Source organism: Gymnogyps californianus, chromosome 12 (genome assembly GCF_018139145.2).
Source record: "Gymnogyps californianus isolate 813 chromosome 12, ASM1813914v2, whole genome shotgun sequence".
In the NCBI taxonomy this organism is placed as follows: domain Eukaryota; kingdom Metazoa; phylum Chordata; class Aves; order Accipitriformes; family Cathartidae; genus Gymnogyps; species Gymnogyps californianus.
In genome coordinates, this window is record NC_059482.1 from 7,304,656 (window position 1) to 7,322,379 (window position 17,724).

The following is a 17,724-nucleotide window of genomic DNA, read 5'->3' on the forward strand; positions in this document are numbered from 1 at the left end:
TATAAACAGGCAGCCAGGCTGGGTTGTACAGTCCAAGCAGATATCCGAGTGACAATGCGTTTGTTATTGCCACCCAGCTAGCTAGATGAACGCCCGAGGAAGCAGATACGCTTATCCATGATGCCACTGCACCTTCCACTGCGATACAGATACATTCTTCATTTCAAAAGTTTAGCAATCCCTTCAGCTGTCCTCCTACAGAAGCTTGGCCTGCTTTATCAACACACAACATGGCAACCCGGCAGAACTGCAAGAAAGACATGTTTACTCAGTGTGTGAAGCAGTCCATGTACATGAATGGAAATTTGTGAACAGAAGCCTGGGCTTGAATTCCTTAAAGTCATGTCAAATAAAAACGATAGCATTCTTTCTGAAATCTTCCTCCCAGCTTCCCTCCCACAAGAACTATATTACAGTTTCCTTGGCCACGCTGTGATTCCTATGGTGTGTAGAATGAGAGATCCAAGCTTTCTCCTACACTTCTCCTGTATCACCCAATAACGTTTAACAACCTGAAACGTACGTTCAGTTTCACTTTTGGATTATTTTTTTAAATTTTTTTTAAGAGTTTCTTTGTATGACCTATTGTTTCTCAATAAACTTAGTCCATGCTCAGCTTCACTAAAATCCTTGATTGGAAATGGTCAAATTGAGAAAGTATAACATGGCAGCCTCCAGTTCTGGAAGGAGTGGCATGGGTGATTTTAAGAGATTTTAAGCTTTGCAAAGCTTTAGTTTTGAAATATGCACCTGGCTTTTTCCACTCACCATATAAAATATAAGTCCCAAGTGGTTTGAGAAGACTGAGGCCTTTCCCAGTATTTTCTCCACAAAGACAGTCCAAAACAATATCTACTCCATCTGTTGAGATTCTAAAAAGCAAGAAAGAAATCTCACTTTGCAATAAGATCCACAGGACTAGTCAGCCAGCATGATACAGGCTGATTGTTAACATAATACTAACATTTTCCAAGTACTTTAGAAAGGACTCTAAGGCTGAGGCTTTGACTACGTGAAAACTTTCTCCTCATCAAAAGGCAATTCAAACTCATTCAGTGCTGGAATGTGAGTTTGTTGCACTAGCCAACCCACGCCCTTCAGGCTTAGAAGAGTGGGAAACCATCTCGTTCCCCCTTTTTGAGGGCTTTCAGTAAAATTATATTATCAAAAAACAGGTGATAGATATAAAGTTCTTTTTGAGTGAATGCAAATGTCAGATGTCTTTTTTTTTGACCAATGAATGTCAGAGAAAAAGGACATTTTTGTTATTCACATCTTACATTCTTTTTCTGAATTTGTAAGGAAACAGTTCTTATCCTCTCAGATAAAATGATGGCCTTGTAAAGTTATTTAAAGAGTCTTCTGTTTCAGACTTTGTATCAACTAGACGTCAGCAGAGTTAAATCAAGCATAAAGAGAAGTCACCAAGAGCTAGAAAGCCAGCTCTAAGGATACTTTCTGCTTTCTATAATATGGCCTGATTGTATTTATACTGTTTCAATAAATAGTTTGCATATTTATAATTTTCCAATAAATAGCTTTGTGAATGCAACATTAATAAGATGCTGACGAAGAAAAAAATACACTCAAATATCCTGATTTAGTTCTTTTTTTTCTGGCAAAACACCAGCCTGCAAAATCCTATCACCAGTTTGATCTAAATCTAATATCCTACCTCCTAATCAAGTAAACAGCCCAAGCAGTTGTAAATTCTTGATTAATACTCTTAAACAATTATGCAAATAACTGGTGCAGACACTACAAGAAAATTGCAACCTGGAGACTATCAAAGATTTAAGGGGCAGTCAATAGCATCTAATCCCCAGGAACATCAATTAGCTCCTGATGACCATGCCTTCTGCAGTGGTATAACTGCAATTAGAAGTCAGGAAAGAGGTAAAGCTTTATGGCTTGTAATGCACCTTTCTGGTTCCTCACAAAACAAAGGTGATACTCAGACATCCACTGGTTACAAACAGCAACAAAATCCAACAACTTTACTCTTCGGTATTGCTGCCGTATGTGGGGTAATAAATTGTTTATATTCAGGCCACTGGATGAGCTTTCACTGTAAACGAATACTGACTCTGCAATCAAAAAGCTTTCAGTGGCTTCCACGGTTGAACTGATTCCTCATCCCCTAGGAACATTTCCACATTCATATCACTTCTGGGTTTTTTTTCTTTTTGTTTGTTCATTTGTTTGGGGTTTTTGGGGGTCGTTTTAGTTTTTGGACTTTGCTTCCTGATGAAAGCTCTTCCCTGGAATACCCCAGTCACCCGCAATAAAGCAGGTTCCTACCACTATCCTTTCTCAACCACAGGCCCACCCCTTCCTGCTCACAAACTCTCAAGAAATGAAGAGCCTTCCCCTTCCCTTAGGACTCCCCCGGACCCAGTGCGCAGCAGGCAAATGCAGACTAGCTGTCCTCCCTGCTGGCCAGGCAAACATTTTAAGCAGAACATAGTATACAGCTAATATCCAGCAAACCAACCAACTACACTGTTCCCCCCACTGCCTTTGCTATAAAGACAAATTGTCTTTTGAAATTCTCAGAATTACCCCTGTACTTTTTTATTTTTTCAATGCAAAGTGAAAATACACGGATCTGAGCAACAAATCAGAGTACTGGCATATTCTACAGGGTGCCAATTCTGACTTTTAATCAGGACTATCAATTGTGCTAATACTACGCACCTCTATACCAGGAAAGAAGCACAAAACTAGCCTGTTGTATCTACATTTTATCTTTTGTACCCACTGGTTCTCTGCCTCATTGGTCTATTGCGAGGTGAAAAAGTATGTGAAAATGCAGGATCACCAAAAGGGATTTTAACAGACTTAACAGAGCAGAATTCCACCCCTTTGTAACCCTCACACTAAGAGATCTTCTGAGACTTTGCATGTCACTCTGAGGAATGCATAAGTTTGACAGGAAGCCTGTCAACTGTACTACCTTGGGGTGCCCCTTTGAGAAATTTCTTGTTTTATGCCCAGCTACACAATCTAGTGTTTTGACAGATACAAGATGAAGGGAAAACATTATTCTCCTCTGTCTGACAAGTAAAATCAAAAAGACATTTTTTACTACGATTTTCTTATCAATTCTAAAGTTTTGCCACCTGTATCAACATCAATATCTAAAAACAGTTAGACAAAGTATTTGAAAGCATGTAAATAGAAACACACATGATGACTTCAAAAGGCAACAGGACGATTCTAATCTGAACACAAACAAACAAAATCTAAGGATCTGAAATTAAAACAGACATCACATGCTCTGATATCAATCCCTGGCAGAGGATAAAAACCCAGGCAGATAGAAACACACCAGAGAACTCCAAAACCTGGATAACTTACAGATCCACTGAAAATATCTTAGTGCATTACAGTGAGCTACTACATATGCAGATAATAGCTGAGTACATCCTTCTGTTAAGACCTTTATTCTTTTTCACTTAATTTACTTTGCTCACAATAGATGTCCGAGTATGAACATGGACTAACAAAGCTTATGTCGCTTATAAAGAAATAGGGAGATGCTTGCTATCTTGTCCCTTGTAGTGGACAGATGGAATATCTGGAATAAACAATTCCCAAACTCACAAGTGTAATCTCTTCCCATAAATATGACCAGCCCAGTGTCTTTCATAGTATTTTGCCAGATACTATACAACCCTTACTCAGGAAAATAAAAGATTACCTTTTTACTTCTTGAACATAGTCTGCATTTCTGTCAAACAGGTGAGTTACTGAGTCTTTGATTGCTTCATGTTTGAAAGATGAAGCTGTTCCAAAAACAGTAACATTGGGAATAGTTGAACAGAGCTGAGCAACAGCTTGACCCTGCAAACACATTATTATGTTAGTTCACTGACATGGAAATTGGTTGACAGACTTTGCAGCTGCCAATTCACTCATGACACAGCAAAATCCAAGACCAAACATGTGCAAGGACTTCCCAAACTAATTTCTTGCCAGTGCCATGCCGTTCAGCCACAGGAAGAAAAATACACTTAAATCAAAAGGATATTCTGAAGACAAAGCAACTGCAGCGATAAAAATAATTTAATGTATAAAAATTGGACTGGAAAAGAGATGTTCTTGATCTTTTAACAAAGGCAGTATAATTTAAGGGAAACGGCATTAAGTTATGAGGACCACCAAAAATGATTACTCAAAGAGTGCCAGAGAAATATTTCTCATTTGCTACTTGCATCCTATATGCACTTCCCCCAGAGCCCCTTGAGTAATGTCGGCAGTCCTCTTTGCACTTCATACCTCAGAACAGTGTTGACTGCTTCTGCGTGGGATTCAAATCCTCTCTGCTCACGGGGAAGGCCTTGCAGCACCTGATGCCAGAACAGAATTTCTGGCAGATAATGTGAAAATACTTGGCTCCTCTGATACTCAGATACAGCTTTTATGCTTCAGGTTTTTGCAGTCCTGATACAGAAGGTCTAGTGTAGTCAGGCCCAGGACAGCATGTAGTCTACCGTTCCTAAGCAATCACATTTTCTTATGGTTTCAGTGGGAGACAGCAAGTTGGTATAACAAATACTGCATAGTAAAGCAAATCTGGCTTACCTCTTATTAATAAGAAGAATTATCACTGATTACTCAAAAGGCAGAAATAGCCTTGAGTCACACTAACAGGTCTGGTTAGGCCAGTGCCCCAACCTCAAAACTGATCAACAGCAAAGGGAATAAAATGGCCTAGAGCATGTATAGGAAAATCATTCTCCTAGTGTATCCCTCCTGTGACTGGGCAGGAATCCCGTGGAGTCAATCAGATGCTATGTCAGTGTTTAGGTAGGACTTGGGGCGTTAGAGAATTTGTGCATTCAAATGTCTGTACTTCGACTTTCTAGCTTCAGGCCCCAGAAGGCTTTAACTTCTCTAAGTTTTAACCTCTAATTTCTTGTGGCTGAGAGAAGGGAAGCACTGCATAAATGCTGAGCCATCTAGATTTCAAAGAAGATCCTAACAGGTCATCTTTCTACAGCCCTGGGTTTTGTTTTACTCTTAATACACTAAGAAATAGAAGACAGGCTTTTGGTAGCCACATCCTGCCTCTTGTTGTAACCACATTATTCCACTAGAGCTAGCACAGTTTCATGGATGTGCCCAGAAGCAAGAAATGGCACCGTCATTCTAAAAATAATGTCTGATGGAATTCAGCAGATTCTTACCTATATTTACAGCCAGAAGATTGTCATTTGTAAACTGTATGCATGACCAGTAAAATCATCCATGGATAAACACATTTCTGTTCATTCCAACCAGAAACCCTGATTATTAGTATGTAAATACCAGTAATCAGTGCTTTGGTTTTATTTACAGTAGAATAATTAGATAACCCTGCATACCCTGGGGGTCTTGGCATCCTCACATATAATGCTGAATCTAATTGCTAGTGACAATCCTCTGAGCTGAACATCGCAAGAGAGGACAATATTATTATTTATATATGGTGGCATCCAGGAGTTTCAGATTGGTTTCCTACTGGATTAGTCAGTAAACAGCTACACAGCAAGGCACGTTTTATGTGATCCTTTGGACAGGTACCAATAGACACAGAGAAGAGAGCAGGAGAAGGGATGCATTCTCATTCTTACTTTAAAGATGAGAAGTGGAATAGCACAGCAAATTGAACCACCTGTCCAACAGCTCAGAGAAACTTACAGCAGGACCCAGGTATGAATGCGTAGCATGGTAATCCAATACCAAACATAAATGACCTTTTCTTTTTAAAATCATCCACCATTTTCCTGGGTTGGAATCCCTCATCTCTTAGAAATCATAGGAAAATCCATTCCTGAGGGGCCTCATCTCACAAGCCGTAATGTCTTCAGGGAGGAGAAAACGTTTCACTGTTCTCATACTTCATTTCTCTATTACTTACCATTCTGAAGCCCAGGTTCCAGCCTCCACAAATATTGTAACATAAAATTACAAGAAAAAAAATTAATCTGGATTTTGGATCTCTCCTTTTCTTAGTCATTTTCACTAGCAATCCTCTTTTCTCACTTTCTGTGTCTCCCAGAAAACCATCACCCACAGTGATTTAGATAAGTCCGTATTTTATAACGTATGCTAGTTGACTGAAATTCTGATATTATTGATCTATTCTCTAATTAGTTTTCTGCATTTTCTAACTTGGGAAGACGAGGGATAATGAGTATGTCCTGAATCAAAAACATTGAATGTTTAAAGGTCAAATATTAGAGCAGAAAACATGTTGATTTTTTTCCTGCAGAAGATGATTAACATTGAACAAACTGACAGTCAGATGAATAGGAAAAATGCACAAAAACCCCAGGATGTGTATAACCTATTTTCCTCCCAACTCAAACTCATTAGTACACCCCTCCCTCCCCCCATAGAGATAAGCTTATCTAAAATCCCAGATCAGAATACTTTCCAGCTTTCTGTAGATATTTAAAGCCTAAAACTGACTCATATGACCAGTACTTTTATAATTGGATGAACAACATCACTGAAGTATTTTGAGGCAACTCCACAAAACATTCTTCTACAGCTTTCTGAAGATCTTAATTTGACATTGACTTGTACTTATTTTTGTGCAAAGTATTCTTCGTACTTGTATCTCAGAAATCTAGGAGTAAAGGCTGATATTGGACTTTTCATGCTTTCCCCACCAAAATAGGCGAATTGAACTCAACCTATGAACTCAAACATTTCACTAATTTCTGTGGAATTCGACTAAGCTCCAAAACAGCACTGTGGCTACGCAAGTCACTTTTAAGTCTCTCTTCTAATCCCTCAAGTCATCTAGCTACCTCTGGATTAGTAGCTAGTGCTTAGAGGGCTATACATTTTAATTGCAAGTATGCGAGGCCCCGGTGTTCAGAATGTCCACAGTTCACAAATGAAGTATGCACAAAGGGTTCTGCAGCTGGAAGGAAGCACATCCTCCTCCCGGGCCGTGGAGGGGCAGGCGAGGTACCCATGCCGGCTCCTGTCCCCCTGCACACTCCCACCAGGAAGAACCCTTTGATCACAGGGGCACACAAGCCCTGACCTGTCTTTTGGATTCCAAAGCCATTCCCCTCCTAAAAACTACTTTGTGGTAGACAGAGACAAAAGGGCTTTCTGTCTCCTCCCTGCCCAGACAAAACCACATCATCTCTGGTACCAGCTTTCACCGTGGAGACCACATGGGTATGGAAGGAGGCACCACGTTATCAGAAATAGTCTATGAACTCTAAAACCTTCCAAGAGGGTGTCTAATTAGATAGGCATGTGTCCTGTGTTTGGCTGGGATAGAGTTAATTTTCTTCTTAGCAGCTGGTACAGCGTTTTGGATTTAGTGTGAGAATACTGTTGATAACACACTGATGTTTTAGTTGTTGCTGAGTAGCACTTATCCTAAGTTAAGGACTTTTCAGTTTCCCATGCGCTGCCAGCAAGCAGGTGTGCAAGAAGCTGGGAGGGAGCACAGCCAGGACAGCTGACCCGAACTAGCCAAAGGGGTATTCCATACAATAGAACATCATGCCCAGTATACAAACTGGAGGCAGTTGGCCGGGAGGGGCAGATTGCTGCTCCGGCATCAGTCAGTGAGTGGTGAGCAATTGCATTGTGCATCACTTGTCTTTTCTTGGGTTTTATTTCTCTCTCTTTTTTGGCTATATTCCTTGTCATTACAATTATTATTACATTTTTATTATTATTAGTTATTAATATATTTTATTTTACTTTCGTTATTAAATTGTTCTTATCTCAACCCACGAGTTTTACTTTTTTTTTTTCCCCCGATCCTCCTCCCCATCCCACGGGGAGGGGTGAGGCGCTGCATGGTGCTTAGTTACTGGCTGGGGTTAAACCACAACAGCATGATTTGAAAAATGAAAATAAAACTCTTCACACATCTAATTTTTCGTATATGATGCAAATTTCTACATGTAAGTACTGACTAGATTCTTGCTTCCTGAACCTGGGAAAATTAATAAGTGGCAAAAAATAATTCTCACTTGGACAATTAATTTTACCTTTAACAGGATTTAGCAGTCTTTGAAAAAAATGATCAATTGCTTCACTGAAGCGATAGACATGGTTACAAAATATTCCCTTCAAATGGAATTAATCTCCTTTAAGAGATATATATTTTATATAGTACTTATCATGCAGAACTCCACACGGTGAGTCCTCAAAGAAATTAATAACTTGGATTAAAGCATTCTGTGGAAATGAAGCATGTCTCCTAATACCGGATTTGGCACAGAAGTCTTGTGTCTCTTTAGCTTCAAAGTCTGTTTGATGGATTCCTTTTCAAGGTATCCTATCAATTTATAAAACCAGTATGTTGAACCTAATCTACACATATGATTATTACAGAATTTATTATAAATGGATATCCTTATAGTAGTATATCCAGTAAAAAGATTGAGATTTCTTTACATTCCTTTGCTTTAAAACCCAACTTTAAACCTGCAGGACTGGAAACTTCTCACACTGACATAATCACATAAAAGAACAGAAAAGTAGATTTTTTAAGAAGTAAAAATGAAATAGACTGTTCTGTGCATTTAAACAATTTCAAAGTAAAAAAAAAGTCATTGACATTTAAAAGTCAATATAGAAAGCATGAATAGAAGAAAATTTACTAATCTAATTAGCTAATTAATACTAACTTAACACTGGATGAAGTATAAATAAGGGGTATAAGTTAGTGGATTTCTGAAAGGGTCTGACCTAATGGCACAAGCCAGACCTCAGTCTGATGTGCAAACTGTGCACTGAATTACAGCAGTTATAGACCAGCATACTTTCAAGAAAGCATCTTTTCTGCTATTATGTAAACTGAGGCCAGCTTTATAGCAGGGGCTATAGGAACAAACCATCTAAAAGTTACCAACCTGCAAAATGACATCTATTAGAACCAATAGATATCATAGAAATTATAATTTCTAGGATATATTTTTGCAGCCCAAAGGTGCTACAGCATTTAAAAAAAAAAAATCACTCAGAGTTAATCTTGGACAAGAAACCTGTCTGGAACCGAACGTGAGGAGAATCCCCATTTCCAAAATGCTTTGATGCCACATAACCATATCTGAAGGCGGTATGAAGTACACAAACATAGTAAAAGAACTGCAAGAGAAGACATCTACTAATCTCCTGGCATCAAGGAAAACTTTTCTCTGGTGTTAGAAGTCAGATACACAACACTCCATCTCCTGAAGGTGTCATTTTTCCAATTACAGCAGAGGAAATTGGAAACCAAACACTAAAGTGAACATCGCAGAGTGGACAAAGTGAAGTGTGATTCTTGAACAAGCATAAGGCAGCATCTGCTACACTCAGTGCACCACAAATAAGTTTTGGAGTAGAGGGAGGGGAAGAAAGAGTCACCATGAGATAACGATCTCTTTCACCCTCAAAACCTCTTATTTTCTGCAACAATTAGCAGGGTGTGTTTTTTCCTACCCGCTTGCAAAATTGTGCGGCTGAGATGCATCCAAAACTCAGAACTGAATCTCCATCTAGTACAAACCCTCTTTAGTTTAATGGAGCTACGACAACATATCCCAGCCGAGATCCTTGCCCAGAGGGTATAAGCTCTATCTGAAAAGGTAGAACAGCCAAGGAAGAGTTAAGCACTGCCAGTCCGTGAGGTGACTCAGCAGGGGATTCAGGGAAAGGACAAGTCCTCTGGGGAGTGCAGGGCTTGGAGAGGCAAAAAGAAAGACCTTCAGAGACTGCAGCCTGCTTTGGTCAGGGAAATTGCTTTTTGTGTATGACTTGCCAGGCTTTTGTGTTTGATTAACAGATTATGCTCTGAGGCAGTGTCTGGAAATAGACTCAGGCATGGCACTGAGACTCTCCTGAGCTGCTAAGGGAGCACATCCATTGCTTTAGAGGCATTCAGTGGCACAGGGCAGCTCAGCATCGAGATACCCTGTCTGGCTTTAAGTGAGATAGCTTGGGTACTTAAAGCAGCCTAGTCTTGGTTACACAGAGCTCTGTGTGAGCTGATTTATTCCCTTCCTCGGCTGCTGGAGATGAAATAAGAGGAAAGCACTTCATCAAATGCAGAACGGCTATGAACTGCTAATATGAAAGTAGCAAGTGCAGACCTGGGAAGTACCAGGTAAAGATTTCAGCAAAGGGGGAAGTATTAATGCCATTGTACAGTATGCTGGCCAGGACCATCAGAAGAGCAGAGTAAATTCTAATTATTCACATTCAGGAAGGACTGACTCAAACACAAGAGTGCTATTTAATGTGCTCCTACCTGCTAGGTGCAGACAGACCTAAATTCAGTCTAGCCATACAATGTTTAAAAGGATCAGGGATGCTGAGAGACCTATTTTAAAAGGCTCTGGCTTTCATACCAGCTTACTGCTGCTTTGCTGCCAACCAGCTCAGAGCCCAGAAAATGTGTATGTATCTGCCTGGACCAGTGTCTGCAGGATGACCAAGGAAACAGACATCTGACCTTACAAAAAAGGGGTATGAACAAACCAGCCTGCTTTCAGCCTGAAAAATACAACAGGCCAAGGAGGGATTTGATTCTGAGCTTGTTCTAGCCATAAACACATATACATCCTACCAAAAAGATCTGAAAGAAGTGCCCCAACAGGAAAGAATAGCTAATTTTAATTAATGGACAATATCAGCAAAAGAACAAAGATGCATCAACTGGCCACAAATAGTCTGGAAATTGAGAAAGATTTCTCACCGAGCAAGACAGAGCAGAGAGAATTTGAAGGGATAAACACATAGGTATTTTTTTTAAGAAGAAATTTGATAATTCTCTTGAAAGGCTTCCTATATGCTGCCTGTGATAGGGGGTGACTAGATTTACTAAGGAGTGCCAGTTCTTTGTCAGATAAAATTGAATCACTTCAGTGATTCAGTTTGGAACACATCCTCAAATATTTGCAATTTATGCAGGGGAGACACAATAAAAAAAGAGGGTTCCTGCCAAGCAGTAACCAATCCTGCCAGGATGACCTAAATCTGTTGCCAAGTCAGATTTACCCTTCAAATTCAAACACGAGAGCTGCATCTGTAACTTACTCTGCTTGGACTTCCTCTGCTGGTGAGCCTGAAAGGGAAGGTCAGATCACAGCTTCAGGATAGCAATCGATACTCCTGCATGAAAGGCAGCTTAATTTTAGCATCTGTAATATCGAAATGCTAAAGAACTGGCTAACAATTCTGCCTTGTGTCTGAGGGGTTAAGTGATGGAACGTTTACACAATCTTGGTAAATGACCAAAGTTTTGTGCTCTAAATATTCAGAATAGGAAGTACATAAAGAGTGAACAAATAAGCAAATGGGCATAATGGCTGTCTCTCAACAAATCTAAATCCCTGAAAGAATTCATTTGCCAGGTAGCTATCAGAGATAGAGACCGGATTTATTAAAGCCAGAAGAGAAAAGCCTAAGTCTTTTTGCTTCAGGTTTTTTTGCTTTTTTTAATACAACAGTCCTGTATTTATACTAATTCAGCTAATCCAGGATACAGTTTACAAGTTTACATTAACAATTTTAAGAGCAACTATACACACAGACAAGCCTGTGCTGTGACTTGCACTGAATGCACTGACTTAAACAGTCTTCATTTTAAAGAACTAATTGCTTCATACAGCAGACCATTCCCAGCGGGGTGCGTGCTACTGCTCAGTTTTCTCAGTGTATTTTCTTCAGTTGCCACTTTGCTTCACTTTAAAAAAAAGACGTGGGAGTATATTTGTGAAGGGAGCTACTCTACCATTGTCTTCCAGTCATTTCAAACATTAATTACAGTGTTTTACAGTTAAGATAGGCCAATATATGTCCTACAGTAAGTCATATGTTCTTGCAAACTCATATTTCTGAGCATTAATTTCTATGTATGGATAACAGGAAGTTTCTGAAGTTCAGTGTTAGCTGACTTTCTCCTTATTTTAGCAATCAGTTCAGAAGGACACTTAAACACTTTCGTATCTTTAAGCATTTAAACTCTATTTGTATTACACAATTATATCTTTTGTTAATTATCAAACTGCCCTGCTACTCAATATAACGGTTTAAGCAGAAGTGTTAAGCGTCCTGCCAAGCACAGGCCTGAAAGGCAGCGTATGACAACCGTTGTCCTTGTTAGATCTTGGTCAGCAGCAGCTTGAGCAATGATAACAGAATGCTTTGCAAGGTATTAATTTCTCGTCGAAGTCTGATTGAAACATGCAATGCAACTGTGAGCCTGTACCATGCTTTCCTAGAAGGCCTCTAAAATTTCTCCAGCCTACTTCGCTGTCCAGGCCGAGAGCTGAGTCAGTCTCTCTTAACCGCCCCTATCTCAAGGGGGAAAAAGAGACAGGAAAACCAAACCAGCCCCCAAAGCGGCCCCCTTTCCAAACAATCAAAATCAACAAGCCGGCCCTAGGAAATAACAGCAAATACAATCTCTCCTTTCAAACCCCCTTTCTAAGCACTGCAGCAGGTCCTCCTCTTCAGATGGAAGGCTACAATATACCAACAGTGTCAGAAGCAGAGTTTGTGAGTGTCCACCTCTCTCCCCCTGGTTCAGAGAGACAAGGTGCTTCCCTACAACTAGCCGTGTTTCCTACCATGAACAGGGAAGATTGCATGATGCCCTGACCCTTCAGCTGAGTGGGCGGCAGGGAGGGTACTCATTTGGTATACAGACCAGGATTCAACTCTCTGTAACAGAGACCGGTATGTGAGACTTTGTTTGAGATAAGTTATCTTGATACATTTCCTTTTTCTCTACATCATCTTCTGATGTCCCCTGGAGCTTCTGGAAATAAGTAAACTGACTTATCTAAAGCATCCTGTCAGACATTAAAGGATACCATCACATACTAATCATACCCCAGGCACAAATGGGAAGACAATTGCTATAGTTACCTCACTAACAAAAATATCTATAAACAAAAATAAGACCACAGAAATGAACTGAGGCAATACTTAAGTAAAGGTCCTAGGGAATTTTCCCTGACTCAATTTATTGAAAAAGCTGCAGGATCCTCCTAAAGGGGGCTGGGGAGCCAGAACAAAGAACCTCACAAACATTTTTGAAGCAACAAGTTCTTTTTCATAAACCGCCTGAAGCAGCTAAAATAATGATCTCGCATAATGAGAAAGGAACAATTACAAACTTCTAGTCCCACAGGGAGCCTATTGTCTCATTAAAGTGTTCTGGAACTTCTATGACATTTAGAAACAAACTGGACAGGTTTCCCACTTGCTGAAAGTGGGAATAGGCCTTCTATCTATTAAAGCAACAGCACAAAAAAATACCTCTTCCCATAGCGATTTCAGTGCCAGTTTTCTGTTTTATTAACTAAGAACTTTGTGAGAATGATTTGTTGGATTGAGGCTATTAAATTTTTCAAAGGATTAACAGACAGATTATTAGACTGGTTTAAAGAGTAACCCCTCTGAAATCTTTATGTCTAGTTAGCAGAAAGGAAAAAATTCCATGCATCTCCAGAGTGATATTTTACCTGTAAGACCTATCAAGCAATGGGAAGCGTCTTTCCTTTCCAATTCTAGCTATACATGCTCTTCCCTTACAAGGAAGAACAGGCTGCATGAGGCGCTCTCCCTTGTGACAGAGCGATCAGCACCCTGGCTTGCAGGCCAGCCAGCCCTGTCTCCCTCTTACGTACAGTCCCCCCTGGATCATACACAGACCTTTATCAGTTATTGGCCAACTTGGCTGTTCTTCCTGCATCTCTGCTCTTTCCCTTGGAAACTCTGTTTTATTTAACTACTTAGCAGGTGATGGATCTGGTTTCTCCTTGTTCTTCTGGCAGCCAACCAGGACCCATCCTTCCTTTACCTTCTCTCAGACAAGGTCCACAAGCAACCACAGCAGAGGATGAGTCAAAAGCTGCTCATTGAGCATCTGCGATAAAAGAGAGGAAGCCAGCAGCTCCTTACAGGAACAGCCCAGCACAGAGATCAGGCACTAGTGAAGAAGACTACATGAGAGTTGGTAGAGCATTAACAGTGCTTCAGGAAGAGAAGGAAGAAATAACAGAGGCGAGTGAGGTTAGAAAGAGGAAGAGAGAAAGAAATGAAGACATTTAGCAAGGACACTATCTTAATAAGGACAAGGAGTTAATTTTCTCTAGATACATCCATATGCACAAGGACTGCTTTTGGGTGTTTTGCTAACTCTGTATGCTCAGCCTGGGTCTGTAGAGTGTCAGCTGGGCAAATGGCCTTACAGCTAAAGCTGAGCCTTTGATTCCTGTAGAATATACAATCCCCCTGAATGTGTGGCCTCATGTTGCTTTAACAGCCCTAAATTCCACATGAAAAGATTTAATATTAAAGAACAATAAAGTCAGCCATAGCGCTCTAGGTTGTACTGTGCCAAAGCATAATACGATTATAAATTCCATTCATTTACAGAAGTATTCCAAGAGGACCATTTACTGCAAGTAGGATTATCGTTAACTAAAAATACTTTGTACAGGGTACTCATGAATTTATTCCTTTGATTACAGCCTTCTTTTATATGAGATCCTGAAAGAAGGTCTAAGGGCATGGAATTAAGGATAAGGTGTTTGGGGCTGCCCACCAGACCTCAGTAGACAACAGAATATTAATTTAGCATAAATAAGGCATAACAGGAAAACAGAAGAGGTACTCCAATTTGAAAGGCTGACATCTGCTAATGTTCTCAGGTCGTAAAATGTCTTATGGAAAAGGACTGCATAATTTCAAATGTAAACAAACTCCCCTGTCAGTATCTTACTATTTTGCACAAGCTTAAATATTTTCCAAAGAAGAGAGATTTTCCTAAAGGATAGTTCAAGGAACTAGTAACACAAAATGCTGACTTTTTATTTCATTGTGTGGCCTGGTATTCCACTGAATTCATCCTACTGTTGCTTTGCCCATGCAACACAATGCCTCCTTACTAATGATCCAAACTATGACATGCAGCAGCCACCACTGACTCAAATTCAGCATTTGTATATTTTCCTCAGGGTTGGCATGATAATGCTTTTCATTGCTTTCAATCCCTCTACAACAAAGGAAAAAAAAAAAAGTCTTTCACAGAGAAAGCATCACACACACTCACACACGGTATTTCCAGGAGTATTCCAAGAGGGCCATTTACTGCAAGGAGGATTATGGTTACCTACAAATACCTTGTGCAGGCAGTTGATTTATTTATTCCTTTCATTACAGCCTTCTTTTACATAGAAGTACAAGGTGCATAAGTTCAGGAATGCAATGTTTGGGACAACGCTTGCTCCTTGACCTCTGACAACCAGTTAGGGGTTTTTGGGTAGAGTTTATTGTCAGAACATTTTTATTTCACCAAAGGCTCCTGCCAACCATTCACATCATCTTTTTGATGGGAAAAAAAGATGCAGTTCCTCCCACCGCAGTCCCTCACATAGGGAAGTCCGATATCAAATCGGACTGCAGGTTCTGGCTCATTTCAGAAATTGAGATGTATCAGACTGCTTCAGTTACTTGGTGACAGGAAAGTAAGAAAAGTTCCAACTTACCACCCCACCTCCTGCCGAGTGAACCAGCACAGACATGCCTTCTCTTAGGTTAGCAACTTCAAAGAGCATCATGTAGGCAGTTACAAAGTTCATGGGAAACGCAGCAGCTTCAGAAAAATTCATGTCATCTGGGATCTTGTAGACAAATTCTACTGGGGTACATACTACTTCAGCCCATGCGTTGTAGTTTACAAAAGCCATGACTCTGTCTCCAATCTACAAACAAGGAAGAAGAAAACGTTGAGGATATGGCTGCAATTGAGACTATAGAGAGCAACTTGTAAGACCTGCAACTCTCCTGTTCAAGCTGTGGGTCACTGACTGACTGTGAAGTTAATGGCGCTCCACATCTTTGGCAAAACAGCAGTTAAACTGCTCAGCTTTAGGCTTTTACCATTTTTTAATTGTATTTATTTAAAAAGTTGAATTCAACAGAAATATCCAAACAAAGTTAAAGCCACCTCTTCTTTTTTGCTACACGGCTTCTCTGATGGAGCAGTCTTCTATCATCACTAATACAGATCATCTTTTGCTAGCAGAGCTCCTAAATAACAAGCGGGGCTGTAAACAACGAAAATAGCATTCTTACTAATAACCAGGAAATTTGCTTACAGAAAAAAGAAAAAAAAGGGGGGAAAAAAGATTATAATGATATTGATGAGATACACGGAATAAACAAAATTACACCTAAGATAATTTTCACTTTGCTTTCTCAGTGTTCACACTAATGTAGAGCTACTTTTCCTCTCTGCAGATTGAGAAGGCGAGGCCTTGTACTCTGGTAGACAGAGCACATGAAAGGGTTCGGAAATCTCTCATTTAGAAGATAACACCATCTGTATCCACTCTCTATTTTTATTATCTTAATAACTGATTCTATCAATACATTTCCATCATTGTCATTTCTACAGCCATGTGTCAGAGCAGAATTTGATCCTGCAACTTCAAATAAGCCACCTTAAACATCAAAAATATACCTCTGGATTCTGAGGCACTACTAAGCCTACAAAGTGAATTTGACAGGATTTAAAGGAGCAATGAAATATTCTCTTTGAATGCAACATTTCTCTACTCAATTTCTTTGGAAAATATATAGTAGTGAAAGGGTATTTCACTATGGAGAAATAAAGATTTTATGTTAATATTAGATACAGTTGGTTGCTCCTAGGACCCTTTCGGAGGTCCAGGCATATCAAATTCATACGTTCGTATAATGGCCTTCATTGCAGCTTCAGGTTTTTAAAATGGAGATAGCGACTCCCCACAGATGGACAAGAATAATAACAAGGCAACTGGAGCTCCGAGGCCTCTGCAGGGGTACAACCAGACTCGGAAAGCAACACTCACGTAAAAGTAGAAATTGGTCTGCTGGGGCTACTAGGGAGAGCCACAGTGAGCAAACGTTTGGCCAGTGTATATTAAAACCTTCATAGGCATGGCTTTTACAAATTCTTGATAATGGCTTGTCACCAGCAGCCCCTATGCATTGTCTTAAACCTCTTTGCCTTTCTATAATACACCAACAGAAATAGCATCCTTAATTATGAAAGGAGCTCTTCAAAGGAGCCACAGTGTAAGTAATAAGGCAGAAATAGCATCAAACTTCAGGACTTCATGTTTTAACTAAAACTAACAGCAGCTGTCCCTCTAAAATACCTTTGCTTATCTGCCTGATATTCTCTATCTTACATTCTACTAATACCCACCAGTGCTTTAGAAATACTACAGGTTGTTCTTGGACTATTTCAACTATATTCCACAGCAATGGAGTAAAGCACAACACTTTTACCTTCAAGCAAACGTTTATAGCACAAGCATATTTTGGTCTCCCAAGTACTTGTCATCACTTTGGCTTTGGGATATTGCAGGTTTGCTAAAAGCTAAGGTGCTGCTGACAGTTCTGAAGGGTTTGTCTCTTTTAGAATGAGGATGCTGCAACAGAACTGTCATTCCAATTTCACCGAAATGCCTCCTCCTTTTGAAAAACACATTCAAATTAACAATGCCTCACTGGTAACCACTCTGTGGTTCCCTTTTGCTGTTAGAGAAGCATCTAAAACCTGAAGTCTGCTAGGATTAATTAGTGAAGATGTTAATATGTCCTATATCCTTGCAAACAAACATAAATGATTACCAAAAAGAATGCAGAGAAGTCCCTCTTGGTGACTCCCAAGGGATTTCTTAGTAATAATAAATACCATATTTTACCACA

The 17,724-nt window shown here is 39.8% G+C and overlaps 1 protein-coding gene across 1 annotated transcript in view; it reads right to left on the minus strand.

Moving 5' to 3' along the window:
* The window catches only part of VAT1L (vesicle amine transport 1 like), a 64,422-nt gene that overhangs the window by 37,641 nt on the left and 9,057 nt on the right, over positions 1-17,724 (minus strand). Inside the window, exons 3-5 of the mRNA XM_050904208.1 lie at positions 15,513-15,728; positions 3,704-3,846; positions 769-872 (exon numbers count right to left, since the gene is read on the minus strand). Of these exons, the coding sequence (XP_050760165.1) occupies positions 769-872; positions 3,704-3,846; positions 15,513-15,728 (463 nt within the window). The remainder of the gene's footprint in view (positions 1-768; positions 873-3,703; positions 3,847-15,512; positions 15,729-17,724) is intronic.